Source organism: Anas platyrhynchos, chromosome 3, assembly GCF_047663525.1.
Source record: "Anas platyrhynchos isolate ZD024472 breed Pekin duck chromosome 3, IASCAAS_PekinDuck_T2T, whole genome shotgun sequence".
Lineage (NCBI taxonomy): Eukaryota > Metazoa > Chordata > Aves > Anseriformes > Anatidae > Anas > Anas platyrhynchos.
This window is the reverse complement of record NC_092589.1, coordinates 66,790,893-66,808,170: the sequence shown is the minus strand read 5'-3', so window position 1 is coordinate 66,808,170 and position 17,278 is coordinate 66,790,893. Positions and strand designations below refer to the sequence as shown.

General features: G+C 35.0%; 2 protein-coding genes across 21 annotated transcripts in view; one reads left to right on the top strand and one right to left on the bottom strand.

The window, feature by feature from the left end:
* Positions 1-17,278, bottom strand: part of TRDN (triadin) — a 239,662-nt gene that overhangs the window by 198,816 nt on the left and 23,568 nt on the right. For 18 of the 20 annotated variants that reach the window (XR_011808384.1, XM_072036042.1, XM_072036049.1 and 15 more), the window contains exon 2: positions 4,435-4,644. The exons of the other annotated variants lie outside the window; for them this stretch is intronic. Coding sequence is in view for 17 of the 18 variants with exons in the window: in XM_072036049.1 (XP_071892150.1) it covers positions 4,435-4,644 (210 nt within the window). In the remaining variant the exon portion in view is untranslated. The remainder of the gene's footprint in view (positions 1-4,434; positions 4,645-17,278) is intronic. 20 annotated transcript variants of the gene reach the window in all.
* LOC106016361 (protein S100-A10) lies at positions 8,897-10,134 on the top strand. Its single transcript, XM_021270793.4, is given in 3 exon segments — positions 8,897-9,256; positions 9,259-9,336; positions 9,339-10,134. Coding segments are annotated over 3 exon segments (273 nt in total). The 5' UTR covers positions 8,897-9,207; the 3' UTR covers positions 9,485-10,134.

Sequence of the window (17,278 nt, the reverse complement as noted above, 5' to 3'; positions counted from 1 at the left end):
CTTCCAGTGTTGTATGCTACTTATTGCATACTGACACACATCGTATACAGCATGAGATTCATAGTGTCCTATCTCAGTTTTTTGTAATACAAGTCACATTCATACTGTATTAGAAATATTTCAAATACATTTATAGTTTTAACATGCTAGGAATACAAACTTTTTCTCCTCAAAGGAATGAATATAACACACCAAAGTAAAACACTGAAAAAAATATTTTCCTTCTTCTGGGTAGACAGAATAGGGACAAATCTTTCAACACTGATATAATTTTTGGCTCGTGCTTCCCTCAAATTTCACTTCCAAACTTGATTGCAAATTCTCAGATGTTCTAACATCTGAACAAACTTTCTTACCCATAGCCACCAACGATGCACAGTTTTGCGTGTACATTCCATAATGCAAGGTCCTCCCTGCAATATTTTGTATCATATCCTGTACCTCTTGAATAGTACAGAATATTATAGAATTTATAATAATTAGGTTCTCAATGTATAAAATTATGTAAAATATATCTTATGATCTTTCTGTAAGAGGAGTTTCATGTCACCTAAGTTCATCTAGAAGATGTGTTACTCTTCCTCACTTCTAAAGATTCCTTTTCAGACAGTGAATAGAGAGGGCCTCCCTAAAAGTGATTTACCACGTCTTATTTAGAATTTTAGAATGAAAGCAAGCAAGTAATTTTCATTTAGTTACATGGAGGACAAAACTAATTTTGTTTAAATTGTCAAAATTCCAAAGCTCAATAGTTTACTTTTAAAGGAATATGAAACCAGAGCAAAATCTCTGTATTGGCACTCTCTAATCATAGAGTCAATATGAAGCTTATGCTGATAAATTAAAAGGGCACATAACAGCTACAATACATATGCTAATACTATATGTATTTTGGAACTATTTTCTATTGAAATAATGAGAGCAAAAATGTTAATTATTCAAATAAGAAAACAACGCTTGAGTTAAAATTTAAAATACATCCTTCTTTGCTGAGGTCAATTTCGTGTGATTTTACTTAGCTCCACAAATAACAATGTGTAATCTCAGGGTATATCTGGGTAAAATCATAATTTAGTTGGTTACAGATCCTTTATCTGCCAGAGGCTAGCAGTTCTGTAGGAGAATCAGGAGGAACAATTCTATGTATATGCCTCAGCCACATGGTTTCTAGCCTGTTTTATTATGTTTACCCACTACTGTTTTCTGCTACAGTCAGATCTTATGCAGTGTAGTCATTACTAGTGACTTTACTAGAGAGATGGCATTTCTGGAACAGAAACATAACAACAGTCTCCAGTGGGAGTCAGTAGGTTAGAGCCAGCCCCAGTGTGTAAGTGTGTGACAATTTACCCAGCCCTCCCACAGCTCTCCTAGCTTAGGTCCTTGTTTCTTCCAAACCCGGCAAAGAGTTGGCTCTGCAGATGTGCACAGTATACTTTTAAGTCATCCTGCTACAAATTACTGTGAAACATATATGCTAAAATCCACAAGATTAATTATATTAATGAGTGAGTGAAATCTTGACTACAAAGCTCGACAGATTCACTCCCATTTGTGAGGATAGAAGAATCTGCTCCATCTTTGTGTGTCCACAAATCTCTGGCTAGGTGCCTTCTAAATAAATATCTTATTCAATTCTAACAGAGTTTTTTACAAAAATATGCAAAACATGCAATGACATAAATGTTGATCAGAGGCACCTCTGAAGCTCCTCTGGTGCAGTCACTCTCAGCAAGGGACTGTTGTCAACTCTGGATCCAGCCATGGCCATGACCATCTAGTCAAGTCTCTCTGAGCAACCTGTTTCAGTGTTGCACCACCCTCCCAGCAAAGACATTTTTTTTCCCCAGTGTTCAACAAAAACTCCCAGGGTGTAATTTCAAGCCATTGGCCCTTGATATATCACCTGATGCTACAAGAAAATAACCTTCATAACTTTTTGTCACCTGCCATCTTTGTAACTACCTTTTGAAAATCTTCAGGCTGTTCTTAGGATACTTCTCAGTTTCTTCTTTAGACTAACCAAGTTCTCATCTCTTAGCTTTCCTCATTCATATACTATGTATAATTTCTAAAGTTGAACTTCATGGAACATCAAGTAAAGAAATAAAGTAAAGAGAGTCTTGAAAAAAAACTATACTCTTTTTTTTTTTTTTTTTTTTTTGTAGGTTGTTCAAGGAACACTGTCAAACCTGAGAAAATCTACCACTGGGTTTTAGATTTAAGACGTCACTTTAAAATATGCTCCAAATTCTCCTCTGTACAGTATAGCTTCACTGGAGGCAAAGACCAAACTGTCGATGAGTGAAAATCATTTTAATATCAATAATCCCAGCCAGGTGCTCCTATGTGAAATGTTCAGCTATTCCCATAGAGTTTTTTTATGAATCAGTAGGTTTCACCTGGAAAAACTGGACTGAGTAGGAAGTCAGAAACCAAATTCCAGGGGCCATGATAAGAGTTACATGTATGTAGCCACTGTTATATTGCTGTAAAAACTGAAAGCAGTCTAATAAATCTAGGTTGGAAGTATCACAATAGTTCCTTCTCTTAACATTTCAACACTAAGAGCTGATTTAAATGCTGGCTTAATTAATCACTTAGGAACAGAAATATCTTTGGGAAGAAAAAGAAATGAGCCCATGAAAATACTAAAGTATCATCTTTCACGTATCTCCACAAAATATGAACTCTCTCTGCAGATTAAATTCTACCTTATTTTATGTCTATAGCCTGGTCTGAAAATGTCAGTTTCCATTAACACCTTTGGGACTTAAGTGCATTTAACCAATACAACATGAATCAGATTTCCATCTGCTTAGAAAGTTTCCTTCAGTTTTCAATAAGAATACAGATTCTCATTGCTTAATATTACCCTGAGTAGGATACAGAGCATGCATGAGCTGACAATCTAGGAATTACTTAGTTTAGGAGTTTTGTCTGAATTATACCCTGGTTCCTGACTGCTTACTGAAAAAAAAACATATTGACAATATGATTGATTGACTGATTGATTGTTAGTTAATATGGAAAGTTAATATGGAAAGTTATGAACAGAATATGGTGGCTTCTCTCTCTTGGTTTACATCTACTTTGTTGCGTTATGTATGGTGCCCATATTAAAATCTGATGCCTGTTTTGGAAAGGGGGCTCAAGAGGAGGTCTCTGTTTTGTTGGGATTCAAGTGACTTCCTTCTGAAAACAAAGGCAGATGAGAAGTACAATAAGTAAATAAATAAATAAATAAATAAAAGAGGTTTTCCATATATTTTGTCCATTTTTCAATCTTCTGTGTCATCTATTAATCCAAGATTGGTAGGCTTCTTTTAAGCTTTCTGCATCAAAAGCTTTTTCAGTAAATCTTGAGGTCAATATTGATATATAGCAGGACAAAAATCTATGGATTTATAAGTAAATTCCAGGAAATTAAGTTTAAAACATCAATATTTGTTTTGAATTAAAAGTCGGAGGTATGAATTTCAATTCCTAGTTAATTATAGTGACAGATGGGATAACTTTTAGTCTGTTCTTTAAGAAAGAAAAGGACCCTAATCATTTATTTCCTGTTTTGCTTACACATTTCCCAGTCGGTTCAGCACACTTACCTCACTAAAGTTTTGTTTCCAAAGTGGCTTACTGAACACTACTCCCCCTTTAAAAACACAGGTAGTTAGTTTGTTTTCTATTATATATTATTGCCAGCTATAAGGAATAAAAATCAACTAGTGATGAGATCACTTTTATTCACCATTCTTTTCTTCCCCCTTCTCAACTGGAATCACAGTCCCTGTACCACACACGTATGCCTTGCCCTCAAAAAATAATATATACACCAACACTTGAGCTTGCATATTGAGTTTGATCAGTTTAAACTGGACTGAATTATTACCTTACTGAAGATATGGATGTGACTTAGCTAATGTTAAGGATCTAGTCCTTGGTACTTCTGTTTTTTGAAGATGAATTTAGGGTTAACATGTTTATAAATTATCTTTTGCATATGGTTTGTGATTGAATGGTGTAAGCAGGTATCAGGATGCTCAAGGAAACTATGAGAGATTTTAAAATATATTTCAGAAAATGTAAATTAGTAATTCATGTTATTAGTTTTGAAATAGTTTTATATAGAAATTGCAAAACAGAAATCTATCTGACCATGCATGCTCATATACATATCATATTGTTGTTGACATATGCATTTTCCATAATAAGGAAGGGCTGCAAAATGGAGAGATTTAAATTATAAAAATGTATGAAGTATAAACTAATATGTTCTGACATTTCTCACAATATCTCCTCTCTTGGTAAACTCAGCAGAAACACTGTGCTGACTCCAAGAAGGCAAGAGAAATGCATATTTATATAATACACACTCCTTAATAAATTTTTAAATTGTAATATACAAGATGTCAAACAGAATATATTGAGTTTTACCTGCAAAGGCTTTGTAATCCACCAAGTCAAACATTACAATAGCTACTGCTGACCAGGTAACAATCAGAGCGACAACAAGAAGCCATGCTGCTGGTGAGCTGAATGTTGTCACTAGGTCTTCTGTAACCGATTTCTTGCCCACTTTCATGGATGATGAGGGAACAGATCCGTTCTTACCATCTATTATTGTTGTGGTCATAGACATACGTCCTAGGCAAACAGTGAAATCAGAAGAAATAAAATGTAACATTTGGAGCCCAAAAATCAAGAGTATGACTGATACATTGAAATTCATCTGTACTCAGAACATTTAAAATAAATGTAAATATTGCATTATTAAAGAGAGACTCATGCTTTCTGGAAGGAAATTTTCGTATAGCAGGGCCACAATTAGTAGAGCTAATTTGGGAGCAAATTCTGTGGAATAGCCGTGACTAGCCTTTCTGATTATTATGAGACATTTTTTAGTCTGCCACAAATAACAACATACCTAGGAGAGTGATTGATGAAAGTATAAAATATCATTACTCTCCAAAGGATTGCCTTGTTATGGGCTGTAGGCCAGATTCTTAGGTGATGTGATTAAGTGTACTTTCATGGAATGTAATGGAGTTAATGTATTTAAGCAACCCAAGATTTGGCTGGAATTCTGCTGTCAAGGACATGTATGGATGGCAATGAGAATGTTTATACCCCATTTCATCCAACAGAAACACAGGTGATTTGTATTGTGATTTTGTACAAGTATATTTAAGTATCATTATGCTTTGTGAAGAGGCTTATAGCTGATTTTAAATATCTTTCTGCATAACATTTTTCACTTAATTAAATAATCTCCATAGAAGCAACAGTTACAAAGCCAAAGAAGACTTAATTCCAGAAAGCATAGGTTTGGACCTAGAAAGGTGGTAGGAGGGGGAGAACTAACATTAGCTAAGTAAACTGATGATACACATTAACTGTTTAAAGGACGGTTAACAGCAGTGACTTAATATACTTCTTGAGATATTTAGAAAAGTAATTTCTGCACACAAAACATAATCATGGTTACTGAAACCTGCCAACATATGAAATGTTTTCATATCACACCTCCTCATAAAAGATAATGGTATGCTAAAAAATCTTGGTTGGTACTTCTTTTCCAGAATATGCAACAACAATAGTAAAAAATACTCATAACTCCACAGATAACATAAGACAAAGTGCATGAAATCTCCACAAGATTAGGCTACAAATCTGCTTGTAACCTACTGTTAAAATATTCAAAGGTATGTTACATATATTCCTGGTCTAGTTGAGTTAATTTGTTACTAACTCTCATTAATGAGTATCAGTGATTTCAGGGACACTTGCACACATAAAGATCTAAACTTTCAAGGAATCAGGTGACGCCTGGTTTTCTCATAACTTTGCTTCTCACCTTGACATCACATATCTCTGGTCACAATTGATACAACCTGTAAAACTGATAATTTTCTAGGATGATGAAGGTAAGGAAAGTGACAGAGCTGCACTATAGAAAGATAAATAAACTTAGCCTTTCACATAGAAATGGCAAATAATCATTTAGAAACTACCACTAGAGCTAAGGTATAAAGCTAAAGACTTTCAGATGGTTGCCATCACAAGATGTATATAGCCTCTACTTGAGAATCATTATATTGATATTTTTGAAGAAATAAAGGACACATTTATTCTTATATATTCTCTCTATATAAAATTTATAAATATTTTTTATATTTTTATATAAAATATATTTTTATGTATAAAAATATGTTGTTTATTATGTAGTACTTTGCATTTTTCTTTATTTCCTTTATTTCTATCTTTTAAACCTGCTTCTGCTCAAGCATCTTGACACTAATCAGTGCCTTGCTTCAAGCCTTGGAAAGCTGCTCTGCTAAACAGCGATGTTGTATAAGCAGAACAAGATTCTCTAAATCTAATCTTATTTATAGAATATTTATTCTGCTTGTAAATAATGTCTATCTACTGGGATACAATTTGTACATTTTTTTTTTTTTAATATAGTTTAAAATTATCACTGCTTCCATTTCTCCAAATATAAATTTTGGATCAAACATTTCACAGCAGGAGAGAAAATACGCCAAGTGACAGCTAGAAATAAAGTTCAGCTTACAAAAGTCTAATTCCAAATCAATAGCATTTTGTTATCCTACTGCATACAAAATGTAAGTAATTTGTGCATACAGCAGGTCATAAATGACACATCATGCTTTTTTTCCCTTGGGGATATCAGTCAAGGTTCATAATGTATGAGAGGGAATAGAAAGGTACTGTCTCATCTTGACAAATCTGATTAGTATCACAGCATATCTGAAATGACATACAATGACAGATATTTGCAAGTTATAATAAAAGCAATTAAAACTATCTGTGTGCATATAGACATATACATGTATATATACAGATATTTACCATTGAAAGGATCATATTCCTAGGACTGTTGCAATGTAAAAATAGTTCCTTCTTATTTAGTACCTATCTTTTCAAATTAAGGGTCCTGTATGGTTTCCCTGGTGAAGAAAAATGTTTCTTACATTTTTTCAATCCAAGCAATGCTGCAGAGACAAAGCTGAAGTACAATGGAAGGTTATCTCTTGCACATTCTTGGTTGTTAGTGTAGCCGGGTCAGATTTTCCCTTGAAAACACAGTGTACTATACAAGAAAATCAGTTATGGTCATTAAAGTGAGAGTGAAAGGCTAATCATTCCAAATCTGCCTGCAAATCAAGCAAAAACCATCGAGGGAAAGAGAAAGATGAGTGTATTTGCTGCCTTGGCTGTTTTGAAGTCACATGATGGAGCCTATCACTTGAGAGTGGTCATTCAGCAACAGGTTAAGATTCCAGATATCTTTCCCACCCATTTAACACATATTTTCTCTCCCAAGACAGATTTAACTGTCTGCATTACAGCCAACCAGAATCCAAGTCAATTTAGTATACTTAGGTGAATGAATGTTGCAGTGGATCAGGAGATTCATGAGCACTTTGGGTTGTGATTGCTATTGATTTTCAATGATGTTAGGAACTTAAAAAAGTTATATATAAATTTCAATTAAAAATTACTCTAGGGATATATACCTCTGACTCCACATCACAATTTCTCATGTACATAAAACTACCCCATCAGGTCACAAATGTCACCTTTATCAACATATAAGATTTTATCAACAGATCACCTTTATCAACATCAATGGATTAATTTGCTAAATTCCAAACAGTTAAAATTCAGACATTCTTACTATCACTCTGGTTTCAGAGTTGTCAATTAGGACACAATCTGAAACCCTGCAAGATTTTATAGGTATAAATAAACTTTGAAAACTGGTGAAAATGTTGAGGAGAATACTGTGAAACTTTCAAAGTCTGGAGTAAGCTTGTAGTTCTGTCAGCTTAAATAAAATACCCTTTGTATCAGTGCACTGATGTCTCCTTAAGGTATAATAGGCATAGAAGTACATGGTTAAGGATGGGCACTTGATTTTACAATTCAATAGCTAGACTTCCTACTATCCCAGCAGAAAAAGAAAAAAAGAAAACAAACAAAACAACAAAAAGCACCACCAACAAAAAAACACCCCTATTCTATATAGACTCATTCAAACGTAAAATAGTTATGTTCTGTATTTAAGTTATTTCCTAGTTGTTTTATGCACTACAGCCTTTATCCTGCCAACAACAGATTAAAAAAAAAAGTCAAAATACTTAATGTGAAATGTTTTTTTAAGGATAGGTGTATTAGAAGCAGAGGGCTAGTCAAGCTACTAGGAAAAAAGAGATTATTCCCTTTTAAATAATACTTTTGTTGATGGGACAATTCAGATGGGATGAGAGAAACCTCAGTGCAAGCTGCTCTAAATGAGAGAAATGGTAGATTTTGACTGGTCTGTTCTACTTCCCAGATGAACACTCTAATAAATAGGCTATAGAGTATTCTGGATTCAGGTCATTGATGGCTCCTGTTTGACCTATTCCACTTTACTGGGAATATTTAAATACTAATTAAAAGAGTATAGTCGAGAAAGAATGACTGTATAAATCGACACTGTATGTTAAGCACCATCTTGAGCCTTGGGCTTTAACCTGATGACCTTATCAATTCACCACTCTTGTGTCTCAGTCTATGGAAAGGGAGGTGTTGCTGGGACAAGAGGACAAGGGATTAGGACTCTTCAGTGAAGGACTGTGCAATGGATGTACAATAATCTTCTTCATTTTTCAGGCCCAGCATAATACCTTTACTGAGTCCACAGACCTCTGCAGCTCTCACAGTAACCAATCTTTGCAGGGAAAATGCTTTTCACCACAAAAAAAGAACCAACCAAAAAAAAAAAAAAAAAAAAGTAACAATATTATTCCCTGAAGCAGTCCGATAACTTTTGCCTAGAAATCTTTTGCCCCATCATACGTATATAGTCACTTTGCCAGCACGAAGAGCTGGAAACTCTACATTGGACTCATACCTTTTGCCTCCTTTATACATTCATTTGGGAACAAAATGCTGAGCAGAAGGAAGAGAGACCCTCAGAACCAATCATAAACATCTCAACAGAGAGCCTTCACCTTTTAGATTCACCTTCACCTGTAGATTTGCACAGAAATCTACAACACTATTACCAGAGGCCAAAAGATGCAGATACTGCATGATGAGTAACAGTGCAGAACTGCTACGAGAAAGAGCAAGAGGACACCAGCTGGGCAAAGCACTGCCCCACTGTCCTGCTCCATACTGCCACTGCCCTGTTCCATGCCGTCCCCTCCCCAAGCAGCCATAATGGAGCACACCATGGAGACCCTGATTTCACCTTCCACAATTATGCAGGAGACAAGAACCACCTGAGCAAGGAGGACCTGTGGGTGTTGAGAGAGAAGGAGTTCTGGTGCTGGACAAGATCATGAAGGACCTGGACTAGTGCCACAATGGCAAGGTTGGCTTCCAGAGCTTCATCTTGCTAGTGGCCGGGCTCATCATTACCTGCAATGACTACTTGGTGGTGCACAGGAAACAGAAAGGCAGGAAGTGAGAGCACCTGGATAAATTTCTTTACTGAAAGGGTTGTGTGGCACTGGAATAAGGTGCCCAAGGAACTGGTTGAATCATCATCCCTGGAGGTATTCAATAAATGTGTAGACGCAGAACATAGGATGGTTTAGTGTTGGACTTTAGTACTAGGTTAAAAGTTGGACTGGGTGATCTTGGTAGTCTTTTCCAGCCTGAATGATTCTGTGATTTTGCTTTCCTCCATATGCAACATTTTGTCAGCCTCCACTTATCTAATACCTTCGCTGGTAAAGCAGGTGATTACAATGGATTTAAGACCACTTATTGTGTTGTATCTGCAGTCCTGGTATTCTTCAATTGACAATTGTTTGGAGACGTGCTTATATCCACTAATATGTATCATGTTCCCTATTGGATGAACATGATAATATGAGGGCAAGACTCTTCTTACCACTGATAGGTCAATGGAAACAGAGAAAGATCTTAAACAGGCACATTCAGTTTGTCTTTGAAAGCTCCTCTCTAATCATTATTGGCAACAGGCTTTGTGAGTAGGGCAGACAGCTACAGTTCGACCCAGAGATAGGTGGCAGACACCTAGTGTAGGTCTTCTGAATGTGAAGGAGCTTTTGCAAGCCAATGAGCAGAAATGTGACAAATGTAGGAAAAAATATATAGAGAAAGAGCTGCAGCATAAATCTCTTGAGAATCTGACTTTCAGTTATACCTTTTTTTTCTGTTCCTTATTATGTCCTAATGTGTGAATGAAAGAATACAGCTGGAATAACTGTAAGGAAGCAACATACAGAAGTATCACAACAAAACCTCTGGAAAACTATTCAAACATAAAAGTTAGTGTCTTTCCAGCCACTACAAGGCTTAAAAAGCTGTAACTGGACTGCCTGTGAGGGAGCATTTGCAGATTTGCAGATTTGCAGAGGTGACCGATAATTATAAAAATAATATTCTTTGATGAAATGTGGAAAATAGGGTTGGAGATTATGCAGTAACCAATTCTACATGATGAAAGAAATAGATTATGGATCTATTATTTAGATTATGGAGTAGAGAGAGGATGGAGCATGAAAATTAACTGCACAACTGAATTCAGAAAAAAATACTTATAATTACATATGATGCTGTGTACTCTTTTAATTTCCTTTTCTGTTGCTATATCTGTTGGTTTTATTTTTGATCAATAGATAGCATCTGATAATCTAAAGTAAATTCAGTTAATCTTTTCCATTCATTCTCCAAGAAATTATGAACACAAATATTTTGATCACACCAATTTCAATAAGAAGTTTGTAGAATAAAAGACACATCCTATCAAGTAATTTCATTATCTAGTTCAAAGAAAATGTGTGCTTTGTACAGTATAAGTAAATAATGCAACTATTAATAACATTGATTATAAATAATCTCAGGTGAAAATTAGAGGTTATTAATTTATATTCTAAGTTGTGATATATATATTGGTATTGTATTAATGACTCTTTCTTAGGATACAGTACACTACCACATACTATATGGAAAAAGCAAAAACAAAAGCAAAAACAAAGATTCTCTGAATAAACTAATTGTTTAACTAGTAATAGACAAAACCTCTATAACTGTATGAACAGAAGATACCTGGGCAAAGGCATGGTAAAAAAAAAAACAAAAACAAATAAACAAACAAACAACAAACAAACAACCGAAGAAACAAACCAAAGCAAAACAAAACAAATCAAAACCAAACAAACACACTCTTTTATAAAGACCATTGTTGTAAGCAAGGAGGGCAGCCTGGGCATCACCTCTGCAAGAGCCCTCCACACCAGGGGGAGAAATCAAAGTAGTAGCTATTAAATGTTTTTTGACTGGGAAAAAAGAGTATGGAATGGGACAGTAGGGAAATCTTCTACAGTTAGAAAATGCAACTTCCTACAAGTGTAGCAGGAAAAAAAAAAATCTTCAGAAAACTGTGGTAAGGAATAATATGTAACTGAAAAAAGGGCTTTTTGCCCTGTACATTGACTCTGAAGGGAAGATCCATTCTTACCAAAGAGCACCCCTCATAACTTCCCAAAAGGCAATGTTTATGAACAGCTGTGATAGGTGGTATCCTTATTTTATGGGATGGACCACTGAATCTCATTGAAGCAATAATAATATTAGCTGTTGCTTTTTCTGGAATAGGCTGAGGTATGAAGCACAGTATGTACCGTACAAATTAGACATGGAGAAGAGGAATTTTAATTATTTGTGCAGACTTCTTGAAACAATTTGAGAGGTCCAGGGAGAGGAAGTGGAAACCAGTGATAATCAGCCCCCACTATATTGTACTTTAAAATACAGTCAACAGTAAAGTAAGTTAACTCTGATCTATGTAATTATGACCTTTGTCTTCAGAGAGCCCAGCTGGATCAGCAGATATCTTTACAGGATTTAGGAGCTCACATCCCATGGAAAATACATATGAAACGGCTCCTAAATCACTTGAAAAAGTGAACTTCAGTGATTTTGGATCCAAAATTTCATCTTTCTTTGCACGTATAAATTTCATAGTACAGCAGAGCACTGGTTGATACTTCAAATTAAGTGGAGGAAATTTTATTTCATATATCTTTTCAATGAACTGTAAAAAATATTTTCACTTCATTCTGAAATTGCTTATAAAGAACATTATGGTGATATGACCTAACCTTCTATCTGTATGTATTTTTTTCCTGTGTATTTCAAAGAGCTTTTATATTATTCTGGTTATTATTCAGGTATAAAAAACACAGAAGGGATTAGCAGTTAGTTAGCAGTTAAACTTCTCTGTTTCTGAGCCTGCAGAAAGTCTTATATGACCGTCTAATGTGAGCCTCTCTACAACAATTCACACCTGAAATGACTTTATAAAGAAAAGGAAAGGAAGGAAAGCCCTAAGGTCCACATTTAAAATACATCAGGTTTTATTGGGAAATTTTACAAATTGTTTTACTTACAGATATATCAGTTTGTGTAGTGATTTCTTGAGAATTTAGGAGACCACTGGGGTTAACAATAATCAACACAGAATAAATTACTCCTATAAAATCAAGACTGCAGGAAGTACAGTTGATCATACCAAACAAGAAAAGCTCCATTTACTGCACGTTAAAACAGCAGCCATCGATGGCAAAAGGACATCAAGCTGCTCCCTTTCCAAAAGGCAGAAGACCATGATTGGTGAGTTGGACATTTACATCTATTTGAAATGTCTTGTCAGTTTGACCTGTCTTTTACATTTGCTTTTAGAAATGCAGAGATTTGTTCAAAAATAATGTTTCATTTCCACCTTTTCATTATGCAGATAAGACAAGAGTGTAACTGAATTGTGACCATGTGATGCTAAGCTATCAGCACCTATCCATGTCTGATTTTTATTATTATAATAATAATTATTATTTTATTGATCTGTAGTAACACCTTCCCTTCTTTGGAAACAAATTGTTGCTGTAAAACTGTGAAAATAATTTTTACCTTCCTGTTCATCTTAGACATCTGACATTTCTGAAAGAGATGCCAAAGGGATATTCAGACATACTCGTGAGTTGATATAAGCTGAGAGGTACATCTTATCTTTTAAAATGTCAAAATGAAGGTTGAAGGAAAATGGTTGCCATTTATCTTTAAATAGCATGAAACCTTCTGAAGCCAGAGCGCTGCATGCATTTCCTTTGTTATTTGTTTTTGGAAACTCAACTCTATACAGCCCTGAAGCCTTCATAAGGGACTAGAGAAAAACATTTATTTTTTATGGAAAAACAAAACAAAACAAACAACAAAAAACAACACCCACAAAAAACTGTTCCCATCTGTAAAATAATGATGGTCATAATAAATATTTAAAGTCACTAGGATAAATAGAAGCTTACAAATACCTTTGTCTTCACTCCTAGCAACTATACTGATATAAAGGAACTCTGTAAAAAAAATTCCAGATCTGTATTTCCCCTGGTGAAACTACCATTATCTCTCAAATATGTGTGTCTAAGAATGATTAGTAAAATGATTTGCTTGATTTCCTTTATTCTAAGCTAGCCTGACACTGGAGTTAGAACTGACTCTATATATCTTAACAGATCGGTATCTACAGCTTCTGAAGATGAAAATAATTCTAGCAATAATTCAACATATTCTCCACAACTTATAGGTAGGAGTGATTTTCTTCCTATATATAGGGTTCAACCTTAAGTATTGCATGTAGTTCTGGGTTCGGCAATACAAAAAGGATGTGATGGTCCTTGAAAGCATCCAGAGGAGGGCAACAAAGCTGGTAATAGGGCTGGAAAGCATGTCCCATGAGGAGGGGCTGAGGGCACTTGGGTTGTCTGCTCTGGAGGAGGCTGAGAGGTGACCTCTTTGGTCTCTGCAACTTCCTGAGCAGGGGAAGTTGGGAGGGAGGTGCCACCCTCTGCTCCCTGGTCACTGATGGCAGGACATGAGGGAACGGCACAAAGCTGCACCAGGGGAGGGTCAGACTGGGCATTAGGGAAAAAGTCAGTAATATGAGGGTGGTCGAATACTTGAACAGGCTTCCTTGAGATTTGGTTGATGCCCCATGCCTGTCAGTGTTCAAGAGATATTTGGATACTGCCCTCAGTGCTTTAATTTTTGGTTAGCCCTGAAATGATTACGTAGTTGACAGTCATTTCCAACTGAACTAAATTATAAATTCTATAGTGCAAGCACTGTCTCACATTGTACATTCGCCAAACCTTTCATATGGAGCTATCCAATCATTACAGCACTCAAATATGGAGAACACTGCATAGATATAGTTTGAATACAGTTATGCATGTTATACTCAAGAGACCTGATTCTAGCTCTCTTACCAGATGGAGAAGAAAAAGGCATTTTTAGCCAACAAGAATACATAAATTTCTATACTAAGAGATATGTAATAAAATATATACAAATTTATAGAAGGTTTTGCTTAAAAATGCAGAAACAAAATTCCACATCTGACAAAAAGTAAAAACCAGAATCAGTGCTAGTAGCAAGGCACTTGTCTATGTCACTGATACATCACATCTGTAATTGACAATTTACCAGAAAACTGTATTTCAGGTTGTTCTCTCTGGGAGAGAGAAAAATGAAAGAAAGCTACTGAAGAAAACTATAAGGTGGCTTGCAAAATAGTACAAGCAATTTCATGAGAGACATAGTAAACAGTAGTTAGTTATAGTTCATATTAAACAAGAAATGTTTAACCAAGGCCTACTTGTTGTCAGAGAGCTATTTTCTAAGAAATATGACAATTCTCCATCTCTGTACTTATAAAATAGCCAAGTCCACTATATAGTCACTAAAATTACAAGGAAAACAAAGTTTCCTGAAGCTGGCTTTGAAACTCACAGGCCTATCAAAATACACCCCAAAGTGCTTTTTGATACCTATTTGCATTTAGTGTGTGTTTCCATATGAAAAGTATTCAAGGAATCAGCAGCAGTCATGATCAAGGTTAACTCCTCTGAAGATTTTTTCCCCCTTTTTTGGTCTGGGGGAATCTTTTGGAAAGTATTCTTTCAGTTTTAGAGCAAGAAAAGGCTCTTAAAATGACAATTAAGAATAGAATTCCATGTTTAGGCAAAAGTTAATGGTGTGTTTTATAATTTTATTTTTTCAACAATGATTCCAAAAATGGTAATCTTAAATTGAAGTTTAACCTTAATAGATTAAATGAATATTATTGTTCATTTCTGATATTTGTTTCGTAATAAATGCAACCTCTATGGTCAGTTGAGACGCAGAGGATATGCTGTCACAGTGAGTACAGTGATCTTTACTGAGGGTGTATATTCATGATACATCTGCCATCTAGAATGTGTTCTGAGATTCTCAACAGCTGGGAAACCTTTACACTACCTTACAAAGGTCATTTTAAAGGCAGCTAATGCCAAATAGTCACAATTTTGTTTTGTATTAAGTAATCTGGAGAAAAATAGGCTTTGTTTTTGGAAATATTCAGATAAATTTTAAGTAGCAAAATCTTTGTCCAAGTAGGAAAAAGTCATTGAATAACCCTTCTCTACTCATAGTCATTCATGAGACAGCTGCCGTCAATTAGCCTTGTCTTAATCTATTTTATTCTGGTTTTTACCATGTCCAGATTTTTTGAACATGTGAAACACTTGACAATTCAAATTTGATGAGAAAAGATCACTGCATAGTACTGATGTAGAATTATCTTAGGTATCTTGTTTTCTTACTACGCAGATATTTTATGGCATCTCATCTACACACTGAAAATAAGGAAAACCAAAACCAATTAGGATCCCTTGAAGATTACTTGAGGAAAAAAACCAACATCTCTTCAGAAATCGTATCCATTCCATGTATCCTTCCCCCTGCCAGCCCAAATATCAAAATCTGTCAGCTAAGCAAGGTTGTGAACAGATTTTAGAAATTGTTAGAGACACCTGACTTTTATCCTCAAGTAGATTAACAAATGAAACTATTAGAGAGTCTGTCCTGTAACTATACCCTAATATTCTAATATTGCTAATTTTCACACAATTACATTCTGAACTCAGCCCAGAAGGGTTGCTCAACAGCACAATGAATAGCCTGAAACAGTTCTAGGGACTCCAACTTCTGTGACATGGAAAATAGGACCCAAACCTTTGTCATCTGATTTTATCTTTTATGAGGAACAAGAGATTGAAGTACAATTTAAATCTTTCAGTTATTCAGATCACAACCTATTCAGATCTTTGCAAAGCAAATGAGATAAAATAATAAAGACCTTGCCTGACCAAACAGATATGAGAGTCTGAGTGGTTTCTAATTTATCCCAGTGATAAATGCCAAGAAGTGGTTACCTGACTACATTATTCAGCTCCAGAAATAGTCATTCTCCATAATAATTCATAGAAATATTCCTCGCCAGACAGTGATATATCCATGTCACATATAATATGAAACTTGAAATGTTCAGTATGTCCCAGATGTGTCAGACTGTTCTTAGTAACAGTGAGACTGTTCTGTCCTTATGTATGGGCAAGTCTGGATTAAGAGGCAGGCACAGGTATATTTCCATACCTCTGCACTGCAGTCTGTCTGAAGAAGATATGGAATATAAATTCAGCATCTTGGGGACAGATATGACTTTTTCTTGAGAAAAATAAAAATAAAAATAAAAAGTAGCGTTGCATCAAAAAAGCTGTTGATTTTATTCCCAAATTATAACCTAAATTCTCATTTCTACATCTGACTTGAAACGTAATTGTAAATTGTGTTAGAGCCATGGAAATATGCATGAAATACACCAAGAAGTGCAAGGATAGTAATTAATTAATTTGTTTTATTTATTTATTTATGGCTGACATTAGTGTTATAACATGGACAGGACATTTTCTTTGCTTAGTCTTTTCTGGTACATATCAATGACATCATACAACCATTTTGATTTACAGAAAGACAAATGACAGAATTATCAACTGATGAATATAGCTCAAGAGTTTTTCCTTTCCCAACTGACAGAGTAAATCAAAATCCCAAATGAATGCTTTTTTTCTAAGTACATATGTCACAGTACTCTCCATTAATGGTTTCCACATAAAGCATCAATGACGTTACTTTTAAATCAACATAAAAAACCCAAACATTTTAAAACATAAAATTGTCAATGCTTGTACACATGTTCCAAATGTTGTGATCTATTTCTCCATTATTAACTTGCTGAATTATAAAAAGTAAAAATGTTTTTTTCCCTGCCTTATTGAAAATATAAACATTTATCCATATACAAGAGGAGGATGTTCTAAGTATAGGATTCAGTTGTTAGATAAGGGGAAAAGAA